The 21,707-nt window shown below is 41.5% G+C and overlaps 1 protein-coding gene across 2 annotated transcripts in view; it reads right to left on the bottom strand.

Annotated features, from left to right (window-relative positions):
* Positions 1-4,253: 4,253 nt before the first annotated feature.
* myo16 (myosin XVI) overlaps positions 4,254-21,707 on the bottom strand; it is a 92,381-nt gene continuing 74,927 nt past the window's right edge. Inside the window, exons 31-36 of one of the 2 annotated variants that reach the window (XR_014915459.1) lie at positions 19,998-20,380; positions 18,669-19,898; positions 16,472-16,624; positions 15,435-15,520; positions 10,557-10,666; positions 7,595-7,659 (exon numbers count right to left, since the gene is read on the bottom strand). Coding sequence is in view for 1 of the 2 variants with exons in the window: in XM_085433738.1 (XP_085289864.1) it covers positions 7,513-7,659; positions 15,435-15,520; positions 16,472-16,624; positions 18,669-19,898; positions 19,998-20,380 (1,999 nt within the window). In the remaining variant the exon portion in view is untranslated. Of the gene's footprint in view, positions 7,660-10,556; positions 10,667-15,434; positions 15,521-16,471; positions 16,625-18,668; positions 19,899-19,997; positions 20,381-21,707 lie in introns of both variants that reach the window. The other variant, XM_085433738.1, reaches the window with a different exon arrangement.

Here is a 21,707-nt window from a genome sequence, read left to right on the forward strand (position 1 = left end):
TTTATGCAAATACTGATTGCAAGCATCATTTATTTGTGTTGACTAATGGACAGGGTCCAGAATACTGTGAATGGGAACTTTGTTTTTGAGTTCAGCCAAGCACATACAAAACACAACTCTTGATATGCTCAAAAACAAACACAGCAAAGATCTAAAGTTTATTTATTCAGTCTTAGCGTTGCTTGGCTTGTACTTTTTTGTGGACATTTCCAGGACCTGCAAGTGAACAACAAGATGGAGTCACAGATAAGTTCCAAAAAGTTATCCGTTCGTTGCGTTTTGCTTTACATTCTGTCACGTGTTAGGATGTAAACGCTGTTTCTGGTGTTTAGTTGTTAAACTTGTGTCTCTGACGGAGAGGCAGTCAGCATCCTCATCGCATGATTGATATGTAACATGGACGAGACATGGAACCACATCAGATGACTTGTATTGGCCTTTAACACATTTTTTGCATATGAACATATGAAAAAGTGGTACGATCCAGTACATCCTGGCAGTGTGACAGTGAACCAGGATGTATTAGGACCAGGAACCTGTAACTAAAGTTGATTTTATCCATTATTATCTATTTATAGAGGACACTCTTTTGTATGAGCAGCTGTTTCACAAGCTCAAGTAACTCGGTGCAAAATCTAATACAGCATTTGCCTCATAAGATTTTCACTTGCTTTGCTGAACTTCGGTATTTCGTCAGGCAGACATTTTCCACTTTTGTCCGCATTTAACTGTATTTCTCTCACATACAGCTTGCATACAAACTAGCCAGTTTGGATATTGTACTTTTACCAAATTTTCCTAGATCCAAAGCTTGTTCTTTGATTCCTGTTGAGCAGTGGGATTTAGTAGAGGGTCAGTTGTCAAAATTAAATGTATTTTCTGTCGCTACTATACTTGAAAGTGTCAGATGGTTACCCTGGCCTCACCTCAGTCAGGTTCTTCGCTTGCTGTTGTTTTTAACAAGCCACAGAACTCAGACAAATACTACTATTGGGCATAGATGGATACAAATTGATCTTCAGGGTATCCTTTGGGGAATAATGAAGAGCAAAGTGAATAAGACAAAACAAAGGATAAATAAAGGCAAACTTGACCACATAGGGACCTAAATGGGAAACAAAGAAAAGGAGGCTTCTTTGATTCAGTGCTAGCTGGTGTACTGTCGAAGGGCTGTTCAGTCTAAATTGCCTCTGGGTCATTTATCCCCTCCTCCCATGTGATGGTGGATCTTTTCAACCCTGAAAAAATGACGGAATGGCCCTCGTGCCACTTATGGTGGAAGAGATAAATTAGAGAAGAGACCTCAGATGCTGGGGAGTAAGATTTAGATTGATGGTCAAACAGTGGATGAGAATACCTCCATTGCCCCTGTGTTAACTCTTAAAGTGGATTTTTTTATGAAAAGAAAGGAAGACAAAAAAAGTTGTTTTGCACATTATTGCTGAAATAGTCACAGAACATTAAAAGCTGAGGTTTCATGCATTCTTATTTTGTTATATTACAGAGCGTGTGAAATGAATAATAATGATTTTATTTATTAAAGGATAATTACAGCAAATGTTCTATAGTGAGTGTGCTTATAGCGTACCTCTTTTACTCATCATTTTAAAGCTTCTTTAGCAATATTAGCATCATAGAACTGTCTTGTGTTTTCTTTCAAAAGCAGAAGTTGGAGTGGTAATTACTATGTTACTAAATTATCAGCTAAGGGTACCTAGCTTGGTTAAAGCAAGCTGCACTAAAATACTGTATGGGGATAATACATACTTTCTAATTATTACTAAGTAACAGACTAATAAAAAACTGGAACACAACTTATCCAAAGTGAGGCACAAACTTCTTGGATGGCTTTACAACACAGCAAGATACAAAAAAAATCAGTCAGATAATCTATTAAAATGTTCCAAAAGACACCAACAGCACATATACAGTTCAGAACTTGAGTTTCAGGCATTTTTGCATTGGCTGTGTTTTTTTAACTTCTGAGGTTTTTCCTTGGAAGGTACTCAAGGAAGAAAAACAAATGCCTTAGGCAGAAACAGACTCACTGGAACTTGTCATCAAATGCTACTTGACCTCACATGTACAACGAGTCACTTCTAAGTGACTTATTTATGATTCACTTGTTATTAGAAATGCCTTTTCACTCTTCAGCATGTTTTGCACCCATATAATCAGTTAAAATGGTTCAGCCTGAATCATCCAAACACAAACTGTTTCCCAAACCTTCCAAATCTGATTGTAATTCAAAGTTGATATTTTATCCCCCACAAAGTGGCATCTACAAACATTTTCCGGTTTTTCTACAGGATCCTGCAGTGTGCAAGCAAAAGTTTGTTGAACTGCTAATATTTTTGGAGGAATATTCTAGCACGCATACATTATGCAAGTTTTATTAGGATAAATATTTACAGTTACCATTATCCTTGCGTGCATTAGAAGCAACTAAATGAGCAAATACAAATGAATGTGTGTTTTTCTAAGAGGTTAAGACTGTTCAGTATTCTGCTATTCTGATAAAGAAACACTTGATAAGATCTTCTGCATGACTAAAGAGCTTTGTGAGATTTGTAGGGCTACCATGTAAATATATGTTAAAATATATGTTAAATATAAAACCTCAAACCAATATCTAAAATTGTTTGTATTTGCGTTTGTATGTTTATACGATTGCTACAGAATGAACGAAAACCCCAATGCAGTTCTATTAACAACCAATAATCCAACTATAATAATCCAAAGTTATGCCAGTTTGTTTAACTGGGCAATATAAATTTAATGTGACTTGATGATGACGTTTCTAACTCCAGAGTACACAGTTGACACACCTGGCAGTGCGTGTGTTAGTGCCCTTTGATAGAAGCCGTCTACAGTGATACACACTAAGGCATCAACTTCAAACGCTGGCTCCCCCCCTCTGAGGTGAAGCTTTCCAGTGACGCTTGAGGCAAACACTTTTTTTGGTAGATTGGAAAACAAACAGACAACTGAATCCTGCTTGTCTTGACCTGATTACTAACTGAAAAACCACAGGTTAGTAAATAGCTAGAAGCACACCCTCTCATCATGGGAAATGTCACTTCAACCAAGCATTATGCTCAACACTGCATGTATTGCGCTCCTCTTGTCATAATGTGTGCTTCATGGAAATATTAAGACACATACACACATGCGCACACATAAAAAAAGCCCCACCAAAGTACATCACTGGAAACACTGGACAAATATTGGACTTTAATTACTAATCACTGTATTACGTTGTACTTATACTTCTTTACGGATTCATTGCTTTTATTTGCTTACTTAAGCAGCTACATTGCAGCATTGTGGTCATACATAAAAATGTTTAACTCACTAGAAAGTTTATAAAGTATCAGAACCATCTCAACTATGTTTCTGGTGCCTTTTGGAGCATTTTTACTGTCATCATTTGACAAATAATATGGCTTGCTATGGAATCCAAAAAGTCAAAGTAATTTTATTGGTGTGGTACTTGTCACCAGCTAGTGTCTGTGACACCCAGGACAGGAATTGGCAGGGGAGTGCGAGGGGATGGGAGGTTTCCAGCACAAAAAAACAATAAAATGAGAAATGACTATCACTTTTAATATCTGGTGATCCCTTGAGAGCAGAGAGGACATGTCAGGGGTCTGGGATGATCTGTATCCCATTCTGTTCACATTTTTCATTATGTCACCCCACCACTACTACTTTTTGAACTTGAAAACTACCCCTATTTAAATAAAAGAGAAATCAACAGGAATCATAGTCAAACGTGACTAAATTCCATAGAAAGTTGAATGCTGTAGCTTTTTATTTGAAATTGCAGTTATGCAGAGCATCTTGCAAGTGATGGAGTAATGGGCTGACAAGAGAGGAACTGTCTGGAGGCTTGCAGATGTGGGTTAAAAAAAAAAACAGGTTACACTTTGTAGCAAGCGGAAAAATCTTTTGTCAAAACAGACTTTTTATTTTTAGAAATATGCTTTATCTGAACTTTTATTTATTCTTTCCTGAAACTGATTTTGTGCCGATGCTCAAGTGACACGGCCGGCCAAATAATGCAAGTAGAAGGGGGATTTAAATCTGGCATCTTAAAACAGTTGTATTGCTGCATTTGATTGTGAGTGTTTGAAAAAAGGTCAATGCTAAAACTGAGGGTTCACAATTAGGTTTTACAAACAATGGGTAATGTCACAGTGGCTACTTAAATATAGACACACACACACACACACACACACACACACACAGACTCGCATTGACACAATTGTGCTTTATTGCTGTACAAGTACAGTACTTAAAAAATTGGGAACATAATAATTCTGAAATATCACAATCATTTTTTTCTTTCCACAAACACATATGTATGCAGATTAAAATATACTGTATGTCATGTACAAAAGAAAGATTACAATAAAAAAAAAAACAACAACAACAACAACAATATGAAAGGCAGTGCTGAAATATCATGTCTCTCTGGACAACTATAAGTGGACTGGAGACAATAGATGGCCATTGTACACTGGCAGTAGCACCAGAGAGGTGATCTCAGAGCAGAGGATTTATAGATTCCTGGCTAACGAATATGACTGGCAGTATTTTGGCTGCCGGAGCTTACTTCAGAGTGAGCGAATTCATCAAGATTTGTATGTGATGAAGTGGACATATTAGCAGATGGGTTTATGTGGATATGGATGGATGATGTGTTTAGCCGAGACAGTGGGGGACAGTGGAGTGATACACAGTGCAGAGGGAAGCAGTTCTTCACATTAGACAGCCTTTATCTTTTCTGCACGAGCATGTTATACGGGGAGGACACCCAACATGTGGTCATGCAAGGTAAAAACCACTGATATGCTTTAAAATACAATTTAAAAATGTCCTCATTTCATGACTTCCATAAACATAAGTATACACAAAACTGCACACGACCAACCATAACTCTGATTATACTGAAGGATAAATACCAAAGCTAGAAATTCTTTCAATGGCATTAGCAAGGTTGACGAGCTTAGTCTTGGTTCCTGTCTTTTGTTTGATCGCAGATGAAACACACAACTACTTGTGTGAAAATGTTTGATATATTTCTCCATTGCAGTGCTCATGCAGCCCCAAATCACAGTGCACAAGGTGTGATATATGGGGCAAATCAATACCTTATACTTGCTTGAAAAAAAATGAATTGCATACACAACTTCTGAAGACAATAATCACATTAAGCAGTTAGGTACACTGTTTTGATTCAGGCGCATGTTCCGGTAATAAGATACAAAGAGATTCAAAGATGTGCACAGGATGGTGGAATAAAAATTTTGCATTTGTACATTCAGCCAGTCAGACCAAAACACAACTGGGCAAGTTCGCCTTCAACGGGCTCTTGAATATTTGTGCACCTTCGCACGCCGACAACAACCGAAATCGATCCTGCGATGGCGCTGCTAATTTGCAATTCTGAACCAATTTAAATGCCTTGTGGGTGATCAGTGGGAATGAGAAATCTATTAGAGCTATTGATACTTGGAGGCTCTAACAATTCAGACTGGATCTTTAAAGATCGAACACCTTGTCTAGACACACCCAGCCCATTACAGAGGTCAACACAACACCACATAAACATTGTGCAATAAAACATCCATATACATTTAGAACATCTGCATTGCATCAGGGAGCAGAACAATGGGGTCGAAGGGGAATAAACAAATCATTAAATAGAGTATAAACGAATTTTCATAACCGTAGACAGTCGTTCTAAAAAAAAGAAAAAAAAGAAAAGATATTCACATCTTAAAATAGACCTCTTTCTCTCAGCATTGCATCTAACCCGAGACATTCTTCAATCTCAGTTTCACCATACACAGTATTATATACTCATCCTTGTCTTTCATCTTCAAGGTCAACCGCCGTGCTTTTCTTCTATAGTAAAAGCTAAAACATATGACACCATTCACTATTTACACTGTGGCTACCATGGAAACACCCGTAAAGCCGGTTTGATCCACTGGAGGAGGTGGGGTGGGTCAAGTAGGGGAAAGGGCAAGGGGGTCTGTTTGTTTTGGGTCAAGTACGGGAAAGGAAAAGAAGATGAGGACAGGACAGAGAAGGTAAAAAATAGGCGCCTGCGAGGACACAACAACGAAGTAGGGATCTGTACAATAATCAGGTTCATCTGTGCGTGAGGTCTCCTGAAAAACGCATTAACCTGTTCAGATGCTGATGAGACACGTTAAGAGTGTGAACAGTTTTATACCCATTTTAAACACTTTTTAATGTTTTTAGTCCACACAGGATCACCAGTGAACTGCAACAACAGCTATGATTTGGTCATTTGTCAGTCTGTACATACAGTATACAAGCATAAGGAGACTACCGTACGCATCAGTTTTAATAACTATACTTGTTAGTTTAGATATAGCTTTCACACATTGTATCACTTTGGCACAGAGTTTCATGTTCAGAACATGAACTAAATACCTATCGGCTAAAGCTTTTTTTTTTCTTTTCTTTTTTTAAAATCTCAGCTTTACCTTTATACATAAAGCCAAAGTATGCTCATTAGTTGGATCCCCGTCTCCTAGTAAAGGTAAGTGCAGTAGTTTAGGATTGGCCAGAGGGCTTTCTCACAGGCTGGTGGTAACAAGGGGGAAGAGAAGTGCACCTTGGGATAATACTGAGGTTACCCTGACCCCGGGCCCCTTGCTGCCAGGGCTGCAGTAGCACTTAGAGCCCACACATGAGACGCTAAATGAGAGCTGTGTACCTGAAAAAGGTCCCATGTCTAAGCCAGTAAAGTGTTGTTCAAAACTGAAGGTCTCCAGAGGCGTTGGTTGACTTGTAAACTTTCTGAGACTTTCTGAGGTGTGCACATATGAGAAAGCATCACATGGGAACATCACAGCACGTCAAGTATAATCAGCACCGGGTTTTAGAGTGGAGCTCATTTTAATGCAGCAGCTCATCTTATGAGGCCATACGATCCAAATCAGATGGCCATTCGGCATCTAAACCCCAGGTCAACTACTTTGCTTGTAAGCCTCCTATTGATCAGCGTCAGTCATTTCATCTTAGAAGAGCTGAAAATAAATAGACAAGTCAGTGTTTTTCTCTTTTTGATCATATATGTCATCACAGACTATCCCGCATCTATTCTTTTTCTGCTTTGCAGTCATTTTTCATGGATATCAGTTAGTATCAGTTAGCTGTCACATGGTGCTGAGTTTCTATCACATAAGTAAGGGAATCCCCCACAGTTGAGTGCAAAGGGAAAAAGTAGGACCTTCACCCCACGGACTAGGCTCATTCTTGGAGCTTCAGCTTAGTCAATGGGGACAGAGGTTAACAGATCAAAAACAAACAAAAAAAAGGGAAACGAATAAAATTGAAAAGCTCGTGGAAGTGTGGCTGAAGAAAGAGGGAGGAACTTCATAGCCAACGTATGTGACTTTATCAGAAAACCTCCATCATGGAGGGGCCTTCCTGTTGGTCCAGAGCAGTGTGGGGGGCAGGGGTAGGGACTTAGGTGGGCGTGGGGGGCAGGGGTGGGGACTTAGGTGGGCGGCGCTTCCAGTCACTCCGCCCCTCACACTGCAATCGCCGCCATCGCAGAAGCTCTCCAAGGGCGGCGCTCTCATCCCCGTTGGACAGACGTAGCCGCTGGAACACCTGGGGCACAGAAGGAAGAATACAAGGTTAGGAAAGGAGGCTAGGGTTTGCTGAGGAGATGCAGCACACTGAAAAATCCAAAAGATTAACGACAGGAAGTCCAATTGACAAGCCATGATCGGAGCGGAGGGGTGGGATGATAAACAGTGACTGCACAAGCATCATAAAAATAATAACATTAACAGGGCAAAAAAAACAACAACAACAGCCTGGTCATCCAAACCTGATTAGAAACTGGGAGGTAGGGGTGTTATGCTGGCAGCTGGTGGCCTAAGAAAAAAGAGCTCAAAGGTGAACGCTTTTAAGACAAAGATCCAAATATCCCACTGTTGTTTTGTTAATTTTAATAAATACTATGAAAACACTCTCTCTCTCTCTCTGTGATTTCAACTTTCCTTACCACCACTGCTGCACCCTAAACCTACTGCTTGCTACTGACGATGTAAAGCTTCAAAAACACCTTTAAGTGCTCCCACGGGCCCTATGAAACAACTATTAACAAAGTTGTTTCTCTTCACACCTATCAGTTTTTCCACTCTGCTGAAGTACGAGCAGTGAGCTAAATCAGCTCAGTAGTACCTATAATGTAACATTTTCCAAGTCAACTGCCAAACATGTCATGTGTTTAGTGAGGGAGTCATAGGCTATGCCACACACACACACAGACCGGGGAAAAAACATTGCACCGATTGGATACTCTGACAAACATACCTGCACATACCTACTATACATGCACACCCAAACGCTCAAACATACATTGAGATAGATTGCCTGCACTAGCACAATACTCAACAAGCTAATCCATAATTTACACCTCCCTGCCAGGCTATTCTTTGCACTGGCGCCAGCGAGGAACACCGGCTACTGGAACAGAAAATAAGTAGGAACACTGTGTCCCTCTGCAATGCATGACTGTACTGTTCATGGACACACACATACACAGAGACACACACACAGTAAACATCAGATACAGTTTTTTTCAAATTAATAACTGTGAAACATTTACGGTTTCTGGCCTTGATGTCTGAAATGTAAAACAGTTTAATGCTTGTCTTCAAAATGTCATCATGACATCGAGGCGAGATGACAAAGTTAAGTTTAGAAAATAAAATCGCTTTTTGACATTTCAAAGCTGTCTGATGGCGACTTTACTCCAGATAACAGCACTCTGAAATCTAAACCACACCCTTCTGTGTTGGGGGAAGTGGTGGGGGGATGGGTTTAGATCCATACCAACATGTGAATGGATTGTTATGGTAATAGCATGGTAATGTGGGATAGTAGTCATTCCAAACTGTCACTCACAGGAAGGATATCCCGAGGCCACAAAATATTCCAATAAGCTCAGAGCTTTTCCACATAAAACGCACACATTCCCAGGTGTAAACAGCTACTGCATGCACGCTACTGTGTATACACCCTCAGATACAGAAAACTAAAACACCGCGTTCTCTGATTGTTTGTACCCACAGCACTAGATATGACTTAGGATTTCACAGAATATAAATTGCATTTTTTATTATCTGACAAACAATAACACATGAAATTCCAAAAGAGTTTCTTTTATGTGTTAGTCAAAGCAGATAGAAAAAAAGAGAAAGGTCACTAAACAGCTAATATTTCTATAACTGGGTGGCCAAGGACAGGTCGATCAAAGAGAATAAAACAAGTAGAATAAAAGAAACTGCAGACAGGATGATATGTTGCTATCTCGGGATGACTTATGTGTGATGTTTTCCTTTGATATTCCCCTGAATAGTTCCTGTGGAGTCATGTAAGGATCTCTGTCTAGTCCGATACATTTTAAGAATAGGTGTCACATGTCACATGTTCCCGAGTAGCACATGTGACCACTCCTATTTCAAATGCCCTGCCAAGTCATTGTCTGAAGGGATAAACAAAAATATCAATCTTTGTACCATTCAATCATTTAGCAGTCTGTCAAGTCTTTATATAATTAGTCTAGACTGCTGCTCGCTATTCACGGCGAAGACCCAAACAAACCAGTCCATTCATTCTTAAATGAGCTGCCCATTCATCTTCCTTCATCCTTTCCTTTTTATTTATCCCAGTAGTTCTGAGAAACCTACATAAAAACGGTCTAGCACAGAGTTATTCCCACCTCACGATCGTGTATAAACTCACAGTGATGAAGGTGATCAAGAAAGCAAAACACTGGTGAACAGCGATGATGCAGTGATGCCAGAGAGAGTCTGAGGAAGGGTTAAAAGGGAATCGAGTGATGGATTCAGCAACGTAAAAATCCCAGCAGATGAAGAGCAATAAAAACTGCAGCTCGAGCTTGAGACTCTCAGGAAAAACACTGTATAGTGACTTTTTGTGCTGAGGAGGACAGCAACAAAAAGGAACAAGTGCAATTGCCTAAGGATTTCTCCACATGTGTGGGTATTCAGATCTATTTAACCTGTGAGCTGCAGTTTCCTTCCAGAAATGAGGGATAAAAAAAGAAGAGCGTAAATGTCATCGACTCAGGATTCCTCTGACTCCTGAGAGCCGAGATGATGTCCTGCAACAGCAGTGGTTTTCAAAAATGCTTCTCCAGTGACCCATATTTTCAGAAGATTTGATTTTTTATGACAACTGCCAGAAATTCTGATTAGAATTTTTACATCTTATTTTCAGCCATGAGTTCAGACTTCACATCCTGTGTAATATTAAACTAGAATTAATTTCAGGTAACCGCAGCCACCGATTTCCATAAAAGCTAAAACAATAAATTCCCTTCTTACTCCATAAACACATTTTTGCCATTTTAATTTTGACTCAGACAAACCTTCTGGAAGTTTTATGAATCATTACTGATTTGACTGCACACTGGATTGATGAAAAACACTGCGATTAAGGGCAGAGAGGGGCACGGCATGACGTACACTCACCACATCCCTACATGTGCACGAGGGCTCACAGCGAGCCCACCCCCTGTGCCCCCCTCGCTGTTTTAGAGGGCAGCCCCCGCACCGAATGGAGAAAAGTTGAGATGACCCCTCTGGAAAATATAGGAGGCAGTGAGAATAACAGCCAAGCTCATTAGATTCATAGAAAGAGAAAGAAAACAGGCATTTATGTACAAGACAACAGCCTAGTCCAAAGTAGATGGTTACATGTGCTTCACACTTTAAAATGCTGTAAGAAAGGAGCACTAAGCAATCACAAACAGGCTTCAGATACTCAATGCACAAGGTGAACTCATCCAATTCTGAATGGAGCGATAAAATATTTCATCAACCTGAGGATTGTCAAGTGGGTACACAGCGTGCCTTTACATCTCTAGTGAAGTTTACCTACGAATAGCGTGCGCTGAACTCTTCTGAGAGTGGAACAGAACGTCCTTTGCTTCTTTGTGCATTAAACACAGAACAACTCAAAAGAAAGAAGCCAAAAAGAAGCCAGTGTTAAGTTTTTGTGTGATATTGGATTTAAACCCTACTCTCTCAAGTGCAAAGTTTCTTTCTTCCTGTGCGGCTCTTCCTGCAAAAAGCAAAAGAAAAGCATCTGGAATTCTTTAAGTTCTTGAAGACATTTCATCTCTCATCCAAGAAGCTTCTTCAGTTCTAAGAGAGATAAACGCAACATAGAAGAGCCACCTTGACAGCACAAGACTCAGATGTACACCTGCATCTAAAGGACAAAGGTCACTCTTTCAAGGATGCCAGTGTTCACATTTTGGACAAAGACAGATGGTTTGAAAGAGGAATGAAAGCCATCTATGTCCACTGTGAATGATCATATTTGAACAGAGGCGGTGGCTTACGACACCAACTGTCTGCCATCTACAATCCAGTTTTGAGATCCCAACCCAGGAGCATTAACGCCCACTCACACCTTGGGTCAGTTGATCACAATAAGTCACATAATGTTCTGAGGCCATGTCCACACTAATACGTTTTTATTTGAAAAAGCATCTTTTTCTCTCCGCTTTGGCTTTCCGCTCACACTGAAACGGCGTTTTTGGTCAAGGAAAATTGAGCTTTTTGAAAACGCTCTCCAAAGCGGATACATTTGAAAACGGCGTTTTTGCGGCGCAGTGGAGACTGCATAAACTGAGACTTTTTAAAACGATGACGCATTTTAGTCATATGATGCAGTCATGTGACCAGTTAAACTGAGATGGCGGAGCGCATTATGCAGCAATTGTTTTGTTTGCTCTCAATTTTGACAGCCCTTTTAAAGATCAATATCAGTCTGTACATGGTCCAGATAGCTTTTCTTCAAATTCTTTAATTCTCACTCGCTTTTGCAACTTTGTACTTTTGTGTTACTCGCAGCAACAACTCCACCTCATTGTTAGTCCATTAAAAAAACTCGGTGCTTTTCCTCAACATTTTGCTGCAAAATTTCAAAGAGCCGGAAATGAGCAGGTCGAATCGTCTTACATTTCATGCATGCGCAATACAGGAATGTAAGCATTTTCAGTCATTCCAGTGTGGATTTTCAAATTTAGAAGAATTAGTCGACTTAGCATCATAATGGGTTCACCCAAAACCTTGGCTGATTGTGACGCACACTCGTTTTCACATCTTGGCTCGTGTGATTAGTGACCCTCGTAGGGACACTCCCTATAGGGCTTAAATCTGGGTCCCACCAATTGCTCTTAGAACTGAAGAAGCTTCTCAGATGGCACTTTTCTTTCCAAGCTTCTTAGGCTACGTTCACACTGCAGGTCTTAATGCTCAATTCCAATTTTTTGATCAAATCAGATTTTTTGTCTGCTTCTTCACACTACAAATAAAATGTGACAGCAAACGTGCTCTAGTGTGAACCCTCAAGGCGGCCAACATGCGCAAAAAGAAGACGTCACACACAACGCGCTCTGTTTAGACCCAGACCAAACAGTCTTGTTTGACTGATGGCCGTTAATATAAAGACTTGTTTCGGATTTTACGTTTCCCAATTTTGCTTTAAGTTATTTTGTTATTTACATATGGCCTAATAATGATCCTTATTGCTGTTTCAGAGAGGAGCGGTGCTTCAAAGGATAGTTGCAGATTTCTGTCAGAATCTGCAGATTATACAGTACAAATAAAATAGTCACGTTTCTCCAACGCTGTCTTCCCAACAGTTTCACTGGATGGCCAGGAATCGTTCACGATGTCTTCTCGGGTGCTGATAATTGGCGTCTGTCTTGTGTCAGTGACGTAAAAGACGGATTTAATGCGACCTGACCGTTCAAACAACTGTCGCTTTCTGAAACATCAGCTATGCATCGGATTCAGTACCACATACGAAAGTGACCCAGATCGGATTTGAAAATATCAGATTTGTGCCGTTCACACTGTCACACCATGATCGGATATGGGTCGCATAGGGTCAAAAAAGTCGGATTTGATGCGCTTTCGCCTGCAGTGTGAATGTAGCCTTAGACTACGATGACCTGGATGACTGAGAACCTTCACAGACATAACGAAAACTATAGGTATAGGTGTTGCTTGTTTTGGACTGATTTGATTTGTTGCCCTTTTTTTCTCTCATCTGCTATGTCACTTTTTTTCTGGAAGTTTAAATTGGTTTTATTTGTTATTTTGATAAGTTGCTTTATTTATTCAGTTGAGTTCTTTCCTGCTAACTTTGGTACAGGCCCCAAACTATGATGTGGGGGTTTTTTTTAAACATGTAAAATAAAACCAATTTTTCATCTGTGCTCCACCTGTGTGCATCATCTTAAAAGTTAAAATTAGACTTTCTATGACACACATTCATCAGTCAGTGGTAAGGCTCAGTTTTCAAAAGGTTCGTCTACAACCATACGGTAGTTAATGAGCTCAACATAATGAGATTCAGAGTATGTGCATTCATGTAAGCATATGAGTGCAAAAAACTAAACAAATATAAACCAAAAATATTTTATCCTGTAATTATACACCTGTCCTTGGAAGCACAAAAAGCTCACATCACAAGTGATGCATGCCACTGAAAGAGGCCACTTCCCTGTCCACTTAAAATGTCAACAAACCCAAACAGAAACCTTATACAGGGAGTGCAGAATTATTAGGCAAGTTGTATTTTTGAGGAATAATGTTATTATTGAACAACAACCATGTTCTCAATGAACCCAAAAAACTCATTAATATCAAAGCTGAATGTTTTTGGAAGTAGTTTTTAGTTTGTTTTTAGTTTTAGCTATTTTAGGGGGATATCTGTGTGTGCAGGTGACTATTACTGTGCATAATTATTAGGCAACTTAACAAAAAACAAATATATACCCATTTCAATTATTGATTTTTACCAGTGAAACCAATATAACATCTCCACATTCACAAATATACATTTCTGACATTCAAAAACAAAACAAAAACAAATCAGCGACCAATATAGCCACCTTTCTTTGCAAGGACACTCAAAAGCCTGCCATCCATGGATTCTGTCAGTGTTTTGATCTGTTCACCATCAACATTGCGTGCAGCAGCAACCACAGCCTCCCAGACACTGTTCAGAGAGGTGTACTGTTTTCCCTCCTTGTAAATCTCACATTTGATGATGGACCACAGGTTCTCAATGGGGTTCAGATCAGGTGAACAAGGTGGCCATGTCATTAGTTTTTCTTCTTTTATACCCTTTCTTGCCAGCCACGCTGTGGAGTACTTGGACGCGTGTGATGGAGCATTGTCCTGCATGAAAATCATGTTTTTCTTGAAGGATGCAGACTTCTTCCTGTACCACTGCTTGAAGAAGGTGTCTTCCAGAAACTGGCAGTAGGACTGGGAGTTGAGCTTGACTCCATCCTCAACCCGAAAAGGCCCCACAAGCTCATCTTTAATGATACCAGCCCAAACCAGTACTCCACCTCCACCTTGCTGGCGTCTGAGTCGGACTGGAGCTCTCTGCCCTTTACCAATCCAGCCACGGGCCCATCCATCTGGCCCATCAAGACTCACTCTCATTTCATCAGTCCATAAAACCTTAGAAAAACCAGTCTTGAGATATTTCTTGGCCCAGTCTTGACGTTTCAGCTTGTGTGTCTTGTTCAGTGGTGGTCGTCTTTCAGCCTTTCTTACCTTGGCCATGTCTCTGAGTATTGCACACCTTGTGCTTTTGGGCACTCCAGTGATGTTGCAGCTCTGAAATATGGCCAAACTGGTGGCAAGTGGCATCTTGGCAGCTGCACGCTTGACTTTTCTCAGTTCATGGGCAGTTATTTTGCGCCTTGGTTTTTCCACACGCTTCTTGCGACCCTGTTGACTATCTTGAATGAAACGCTTGATTGTTCGATGATCACGCTTCAGAAGCTTTGCAATTTTGAGACTGCTGCATCCCTCTGCAAGATATCTCACTATTTGTGACTTTTCTGAGCCTGTCAAGTCCTTCTTTTGACCCATTTTGCCAAAGGAAAGGACGTTGCCTAATAATTATGCACACCTGATATAGGGTGTTGATGTCATTAGACCACACCCCTTCTCATTACAGAGATGCACATCACCTAATATGCTTCATTGGTAGTAGGCTTTCGAGCCTATACAGCTTGGAGTAAGACAACATGCATGAAGAGGATGATGTGGACAAAATACTCATTTGCCTAATAATTCTGCACTCCCTGTATAGTCGTGCTCTAACTGTGTGTGTGTGTTTAACTGTATACATATATGCATCCCATGACAAGTTTTAAACACACCAAGGTCAGATGCACTTCCGTGTGTTACGTAAAGTGTTGGGGAGTAAGGTTGCAAAGAAAAAACTGCACCTGTTGCCATCTGTACATAGCTTCTGATGAAGGCACCAAAAGTGTGTCTGTGTGTTTAAGTGCCTGTCTTTGTGGTTACCTGAGTATGATGACTATCCATGTGTCTGTGCAAAGAGGGGGTGCTGGAGGAGTTTGACTTGCTGTGACTCTCATCCTCCAGCGACCCTGAACACAAAAAAAGAAGCGTTTCACAAACCACGGATATCTGTCTTCTCAAGTCTTTCCACACACAGGCAGGTAGAGTCTGAAGGACACACCGTTTTTCAAACACAAGCAATCTTAGAGAGGGCTAAGAAACTGTTTTCATGCAAAGAAAAATGTTAAGGCAAGAGTATGGTTTGGTTGCAAAACTCTCTGGGTATTTAAGAATAAAGTAACCACTCTCTGGTTCCAGTAAATCCTTCTCAGTTTCTCAGGTCACCTGATTATACCATTTAATTTCCCTCTCGTTATTTGTAACTCTAACTCCACTTACCAATCTTCCCAGCCTGCAACTACTTTTATTTCAGTCCACTCCACAATGAATTGAAGTGATTGTGCGGATCTGGCATTACAATGGCTAAAAGGAGAGTTTGCAGCTAAGACTGGCCTGGTGTATGACTTTGTCACTCCACAGGTAGAGCCGGTGGAACTGTATTTCTTATTTACAACCACATGGCATTTTAACTACTTTTTACTAACTGTAAACTATAAGTAGACTGACACCCATTAATCTCTAGATGCATAGTTACGTACCAACATGACAGTGGTGAAGCTGGCAGGGTCTTAATATATGATAACAGAGGTTGTAAAAACAAAACAAAAAAACTCAGTGTGTCTTTGCTTATCACCTGAAATGTCATGAAGGTGCCATGTCAGTTTTCCTTAATGTCACACTTGAAATTTGTCAAAAACACATTGTAACCTTGACATTCATAAAATATGGAGAACTTATTTGATTCAATCCAGGCACTGTATGTGCACAGCTTTGGATTTCAATTTTTGCCATGCTTAAAAACCACTAGCAAGTCCGCGCCAAGCTTTACCAAAGTAACCTTGAAGAATATAGCGGGTCATTGCTATTTAAAAATATCTTCCTAAGATTGTGAGTGTGAATGTGCAACATTGGGCTGTTACCGTTTGAGATCTGGTTCCCGTTCTCTACAGGGGCAGAGCTTTGTGAGTGGGGAGAGTGGTTGTTGGCGTTCTTGTCTTGTAGCTGGAGAGATGGTGAGGTGGGGGCAGAGCCACAGTCTTCCCTCCCTGGCAGATTGATATTAGAATTGAATCCTGGTGGGAATATAACAAGAGGAAATGCAACTGCATATCGGTGCATGTTACAAACGGTAATATCCATCATGCATAATATCATCAGAATACCCTCTCTTTATATATTTCATAATATCTGTCTGCCTTTCTCCCTTCTGCTGCTCCTTGGGGCTCAAATGCTACACACTGCATGAGTAAGTAACTGTGGGTGCATATGTGTGTGGCAGTGTGAATGAGAATTCATCAGCTGCTGTCCCACACAGAGAATATTTGCCTCCCGGTCCATCCATGGTCACAAGATGCCTAAATATAAAGTTACCAAACTGTACTATCCCATGGGATAGGTGAGTTTTTACAAGGGACACAAGGCCATGCAGTGAGACAGAGCCCATGCGCGTGTTCATGCTTATGAAAGATGAGTCATTCAGGCACAAAGACCATAATAAAAGCTAAATGAAATTGGAAATTTTGGATGGTGCTGCTGAGGTATGATGTGTCTCATGACTCTGATTTCCTAAAGCCTGCCAAGACCCCCTGCCCTCTTTCCCTTGCATTCCTGTGGTTTTCTCATTCCCTGAAGATGAGGAAAGGCGGGTGGAGAAAAGAGCGTCAGCTGCTCTGCACTTCATGTCCGGGATAGCAACTGCAACCCCTGGGCAGTCCCACAGCGTCAGGTATCACATTCAGTTATTTAACAGCCGATAGGGAACGGAAGTAGAGCGTTCTGTTAAGCCCACTGGCATCTCTCTACGCATGGATCTAAGAGGGCCGCCTTGCTTTGCCCACTCAAAATACACCAGTGCTTGGTTCCCTGTCACACACACCGTTTCCATGACGCCAGCACTTTTCCCGTACAGTTGCAGGTGCTGACGAGGGGTCAGACGCAAGATGTCATGTGATTCAAATGCGTAAGCATGTTCACTTGCCCTCATACCGTCTCTTATAAGGAGTTCAACTTTTTGCCCACTGAACTTATTGTATTTATAGAACTATGAGACAACAGCTTTGATCACAGCTCAGCTAGCTTCACAATCAGCCTCTAGCATGGTGTCTAGCTGATGCTTTCACCTGAATTCTCGAATATGCAAATAATAGTCCAGGACGTGCTGTTCAATGCTGCGAGGCAGTCTCGCTCCCTTCAGTAGAACCTGAGCGAGCTGTTAAATATTTCATAGCTATCCTCTTGGTTCTCCTGCTCATGTATTATTAACCCAGCCACAACTAATACACTTTGAGGAAACAGAGCCTCAGACAGTAGGGTGCGACAGTTTCTCAAGGTGGAATATCAGTGATAAGTTTACTTTTCACGCTCTCTCTGTCTGGGTTTGAAACCTTTGACCTAAGGGACCGGAGTTCATTTCATTCACTATGTGTGACAAATACTGTTTGTTCTTCTTTTGTAAAGGTCAGCTTTTTCATCACTACACACAGTTTCTATGTACTTTACATACGTGCAGAGCTATAGCACACAATAACAAAGCTAAAACATAATTACAGTGCAGTGTGATGCTAAGTGATTTACACAAGCTGGCTCATTACCTAACATATTAGAAGGCAGCTGCAGCAGCCAAAGGGCACTACACAGGAGGCTGTAACAAATGGGTTGCCTCAAGTAGGCCAAAGGGGGTTGCTGGTTACAACATCTGATCTAATGTAAGGGGTTTCCAAATGTAGGTCTGGATAACAGCGCATCTTACCTCTCTACTACTCGAAAACAAAACAAAATCTGTGACAGATTTATTGACAAAAGATATTGTTATTACCTATTTAAGCACGTAAAACTACTCCTGCTGTACAGAAGGTAATCAGATGGCATGCAATAAATCATCTGACCTAGGTCAGGATGGGATTTTGATCATAACCTCACAACTGTGGGCAGACAACAGCAAGAAACACACGTGCATTCAATGAATGAATGGGAAACTCTTTACAAAATGCAAAAAGGTTCGTATATTGGTGGTTTGGGAAGCAAATTAATACATATGCAATAATTAAAGGAAAAAGGGGGAAGTGCATGTACTTCATAATGTGTATGTACACGAGGAGTGTGTGTCTACTGACAGACCTCCATCTCTCATCTTGCGGCCAGACTTCCTCAGTAGGCTACGTCCAGAGCTGAACAGGGTGCTGAGTTCATCCAGGGGGCTGGTCAGGGGCCTGCCGTTGGCTGGGTTGAATAGCAGTGGAGACGAGGAGCACGAGTGAGCTCTTCGAGGCTCAGGACGAGACACCTTCACAGGGGAATAGGGAGGAGGCTTCCCCAGCGGCTCCCCGCCTGTTCTTTGTGAGGACGTTTTGGAGGAATCTGAGCTCCCGGTGACAGATGCTGCTCGTGTCAGAGCCAGGAAGTTGGCCTCAGGTGGGAAGGGGAAGTGTGAAGGAGGTCTATAGGGTGGAGGTGGGGCACTAGGAGGAGGAGGTGGAGGAGTGAGTGGAGGTGTGGACTTCTTCTCTGGCATTAGAACAGTGAGGCTTGGGGAGGAATCAGCCCTCTGGCGGGCGTACTGTGGGGACAGGGGGCTGTCTGGCCCAGTGGCATAATTGAGGTTTGTCTCAAACACCGGCAGCTTTTTTACTTCTAGGGGGGTTAGGGGTGACTCATCAGAAGCAGGAGAACAGGTGACAGGGGAGGGCGGAAATACAAGGAGTGGAGGGCGGTGGGGAAGCAAGTTGGGAAAAGGTGCAGGAATGTCACAGCTGCCATCTTTTCCATGCTGGCTTTTGGGAGCTCCACTGTTTGATGTGCTATGTGAGTGAGCAATGTCCAAAGCAGCAGTCACCCCCAATGCCAGTCGTTTAGTCTCTGCACTCTGAGGAGGGGATGTCCCCAATCCTAATAAGTTGAGTCCTAGAGCCTCCAATTTGGCTGGTTTGGTGACAGAGGCAGCAGCTCCACCATCTTCAGAAGGGTAATACTTCATCTCCTCGTAGACAGCTTCCGAGTCGGCTTGCTCTGGGCTATCAGGCGGCTCCTGGAGGCTTCGTGCCCGCTGCTGGGATCCCAACATCTCTATGTAAATGTCTTCTTCATCTTGGCCCTTGAACAGACTTAGTGCAACCCCTTGTGGAGCATCTATGGAGGCTGCTCTCTGCATCAAGCCTCCAAATCCCCCGCCACGTGAAAGCAGGGCCAACTTTACATCAGCTGGGCGTAGCTGATGGAGCTGGGGTGCTACAGCATTAATCTCCTCATATGAGCCAGTCAGCTTAGTGTTGGGGCTGCGCTTGGGTTTCGGGGGTGGTACCTTTCTCATAGTTGTGTAGTCATCACTATGGGGACGGGGTTTGGACAAGGCTAAGGAAGAAACAAAACAAAGAAAGCTAAATCAATATGTAACAGCAATGAGGCACCGCCATCTGTTATATCTTTGACAGTCCAGTAGAAATTATTTACCTGCTGGGTCTGTGGGGGATAGCTGGGATTTAGGAGGGCTTCCAGCTGGTGAAGCGTAGCCCTCTGGAGTGGAGCACTCTTTGGCGGCCATCGTCAGGCCTGCACTAACTGCTTCATAAGATGCACTCAGACGAGTATTGGGGTCCCTCTTTGGTTTAGGAGGAGGTTGCTTACGAGGAGAGGAAAGACCTCCCCCGCCTGCTCCGTCCTCATTGATATGGACAACTTGCTGCAAGGCTGGTTTGATGGGTGGATTGGCAGACGAATGGACCATGTTCTCAATGGCGAGCGGGGTGGGTACCGAGCTGGAGCGAAAGTGGCGAATGACTCGACTTCCGCCGTTGGCAGGGCCTTCATGCACTTTCGTGCTTTTCTCTGCCACTCTACAAATGGAAATAAGGAACAATGAATTTATGTTTAAAAGGCGACGAGTGAGTTTACTTTATAATTAATCAAACTCAATATACGCTTGCCTCAAATGTTACTTCAGAGGTTTAAGATAAATTGGGCAAAAGGAGGAAACAACCAAAGAGATTAAACCTAATGTCCTTGCTGTAATTTGATATCATCCAGTTTGATATTTCCTTGGCTAATCTGGGTGAGCCATCTGTTAGTTTCCTGATTGCAGGCAGGCATGCGGTCGGGGGTGAGAGGTGGGGGGTGAGCATTTGTGGAGGTACTCAGGAGAGGCATTTTGAAAATCTGCAGTGAGATTACAGTAGGGGAATCTGGGGGAATGTGTAGATGTAAGTACATTTTTATCTCCTCTACAGGACAAAGGTGAAACCTGTTATCAGCTGTTACATGCTCAAGGACACAGAGTTTATAGAAAACATGTGTCTTATATTATTTGTGATCTCTGGTCTCCTTTCACGTTTAAAAAGCACATTGAAATGTGCTTTTTTTAGGCATGTGTGACAACAACTCAAACCTAAATAAATGTAGAACAATTTGCTATTTTGTCAAAATGTTTTGTCCTGTCAGGATTTTAGCCACCAGTATTTATCAAAATGAAATAAAAGTATTTTTCCTCCAACAACAGCAGTAATCAATAGAAATGATATAGCACTGCTTTCTCTGCAGGCAAAAAAGAACTTATAGAAATAATGCACATATTTATGAAGCATACTGCAGAAAGCATAAGAATATAGTACCTGTACGTACTTACGACTTTAATAGTGCTGAAATACCAATCACACTTGAGTTATTATGAAGGCCCTTCATTTAGCGCCACCTCTAAAAAGCTTTTTATTGCTTTTTTACACTTTTTCCAAGAGAGTTATTTAATTTCCTCCAAGTGTAATATACTGGTATATTAGAATGAGGTGAGGTGGAGATAAGGATTGTATTCCATAGGAGCAACACAATACGAAAACAATCTGATAGCGCGAGTCATTATCTGACTATCCATCATGAACCTCACAATTAAAAGTCTGCAGCACACAGGTATACAGTGACATCATTAATCAGAAAGCACATGCTGTGCTGGCATGGCCACACACAAGCACGCAGATGAATAAACACACACAATTATGAAGGCAAATGATTCCTTCACACAGTCATAAATCCTGTAAATGACTACGATTGTTTTTCTCCGGGCTAAATGACGCTACAGTTACTACGAGGTCAGTGCCTCATAATATGAATCACATTATAGTGAGTAATGAAAGCTCTGTCTTAGTGAGAATATGGTCTTGATTGATCGCAGTG

Source organism: Copadichromis virginalis, linkage group LG16, assembly GCF_057382275.1.
Source record: "Copadichromis virginalis isolate Kocher_CV1m ecotype Utaka linkage group LG16, C_Virginalis_male_GT1.1, whole genome shotgun sequence".
NCBI classification, from domain to species: domain Eukaryota; kingdom Metazoa; phylum Chordata; class Actinopteri; order Cichliformes; family Cichlidae; genus Copadichromis; species Copadichromis virginalis.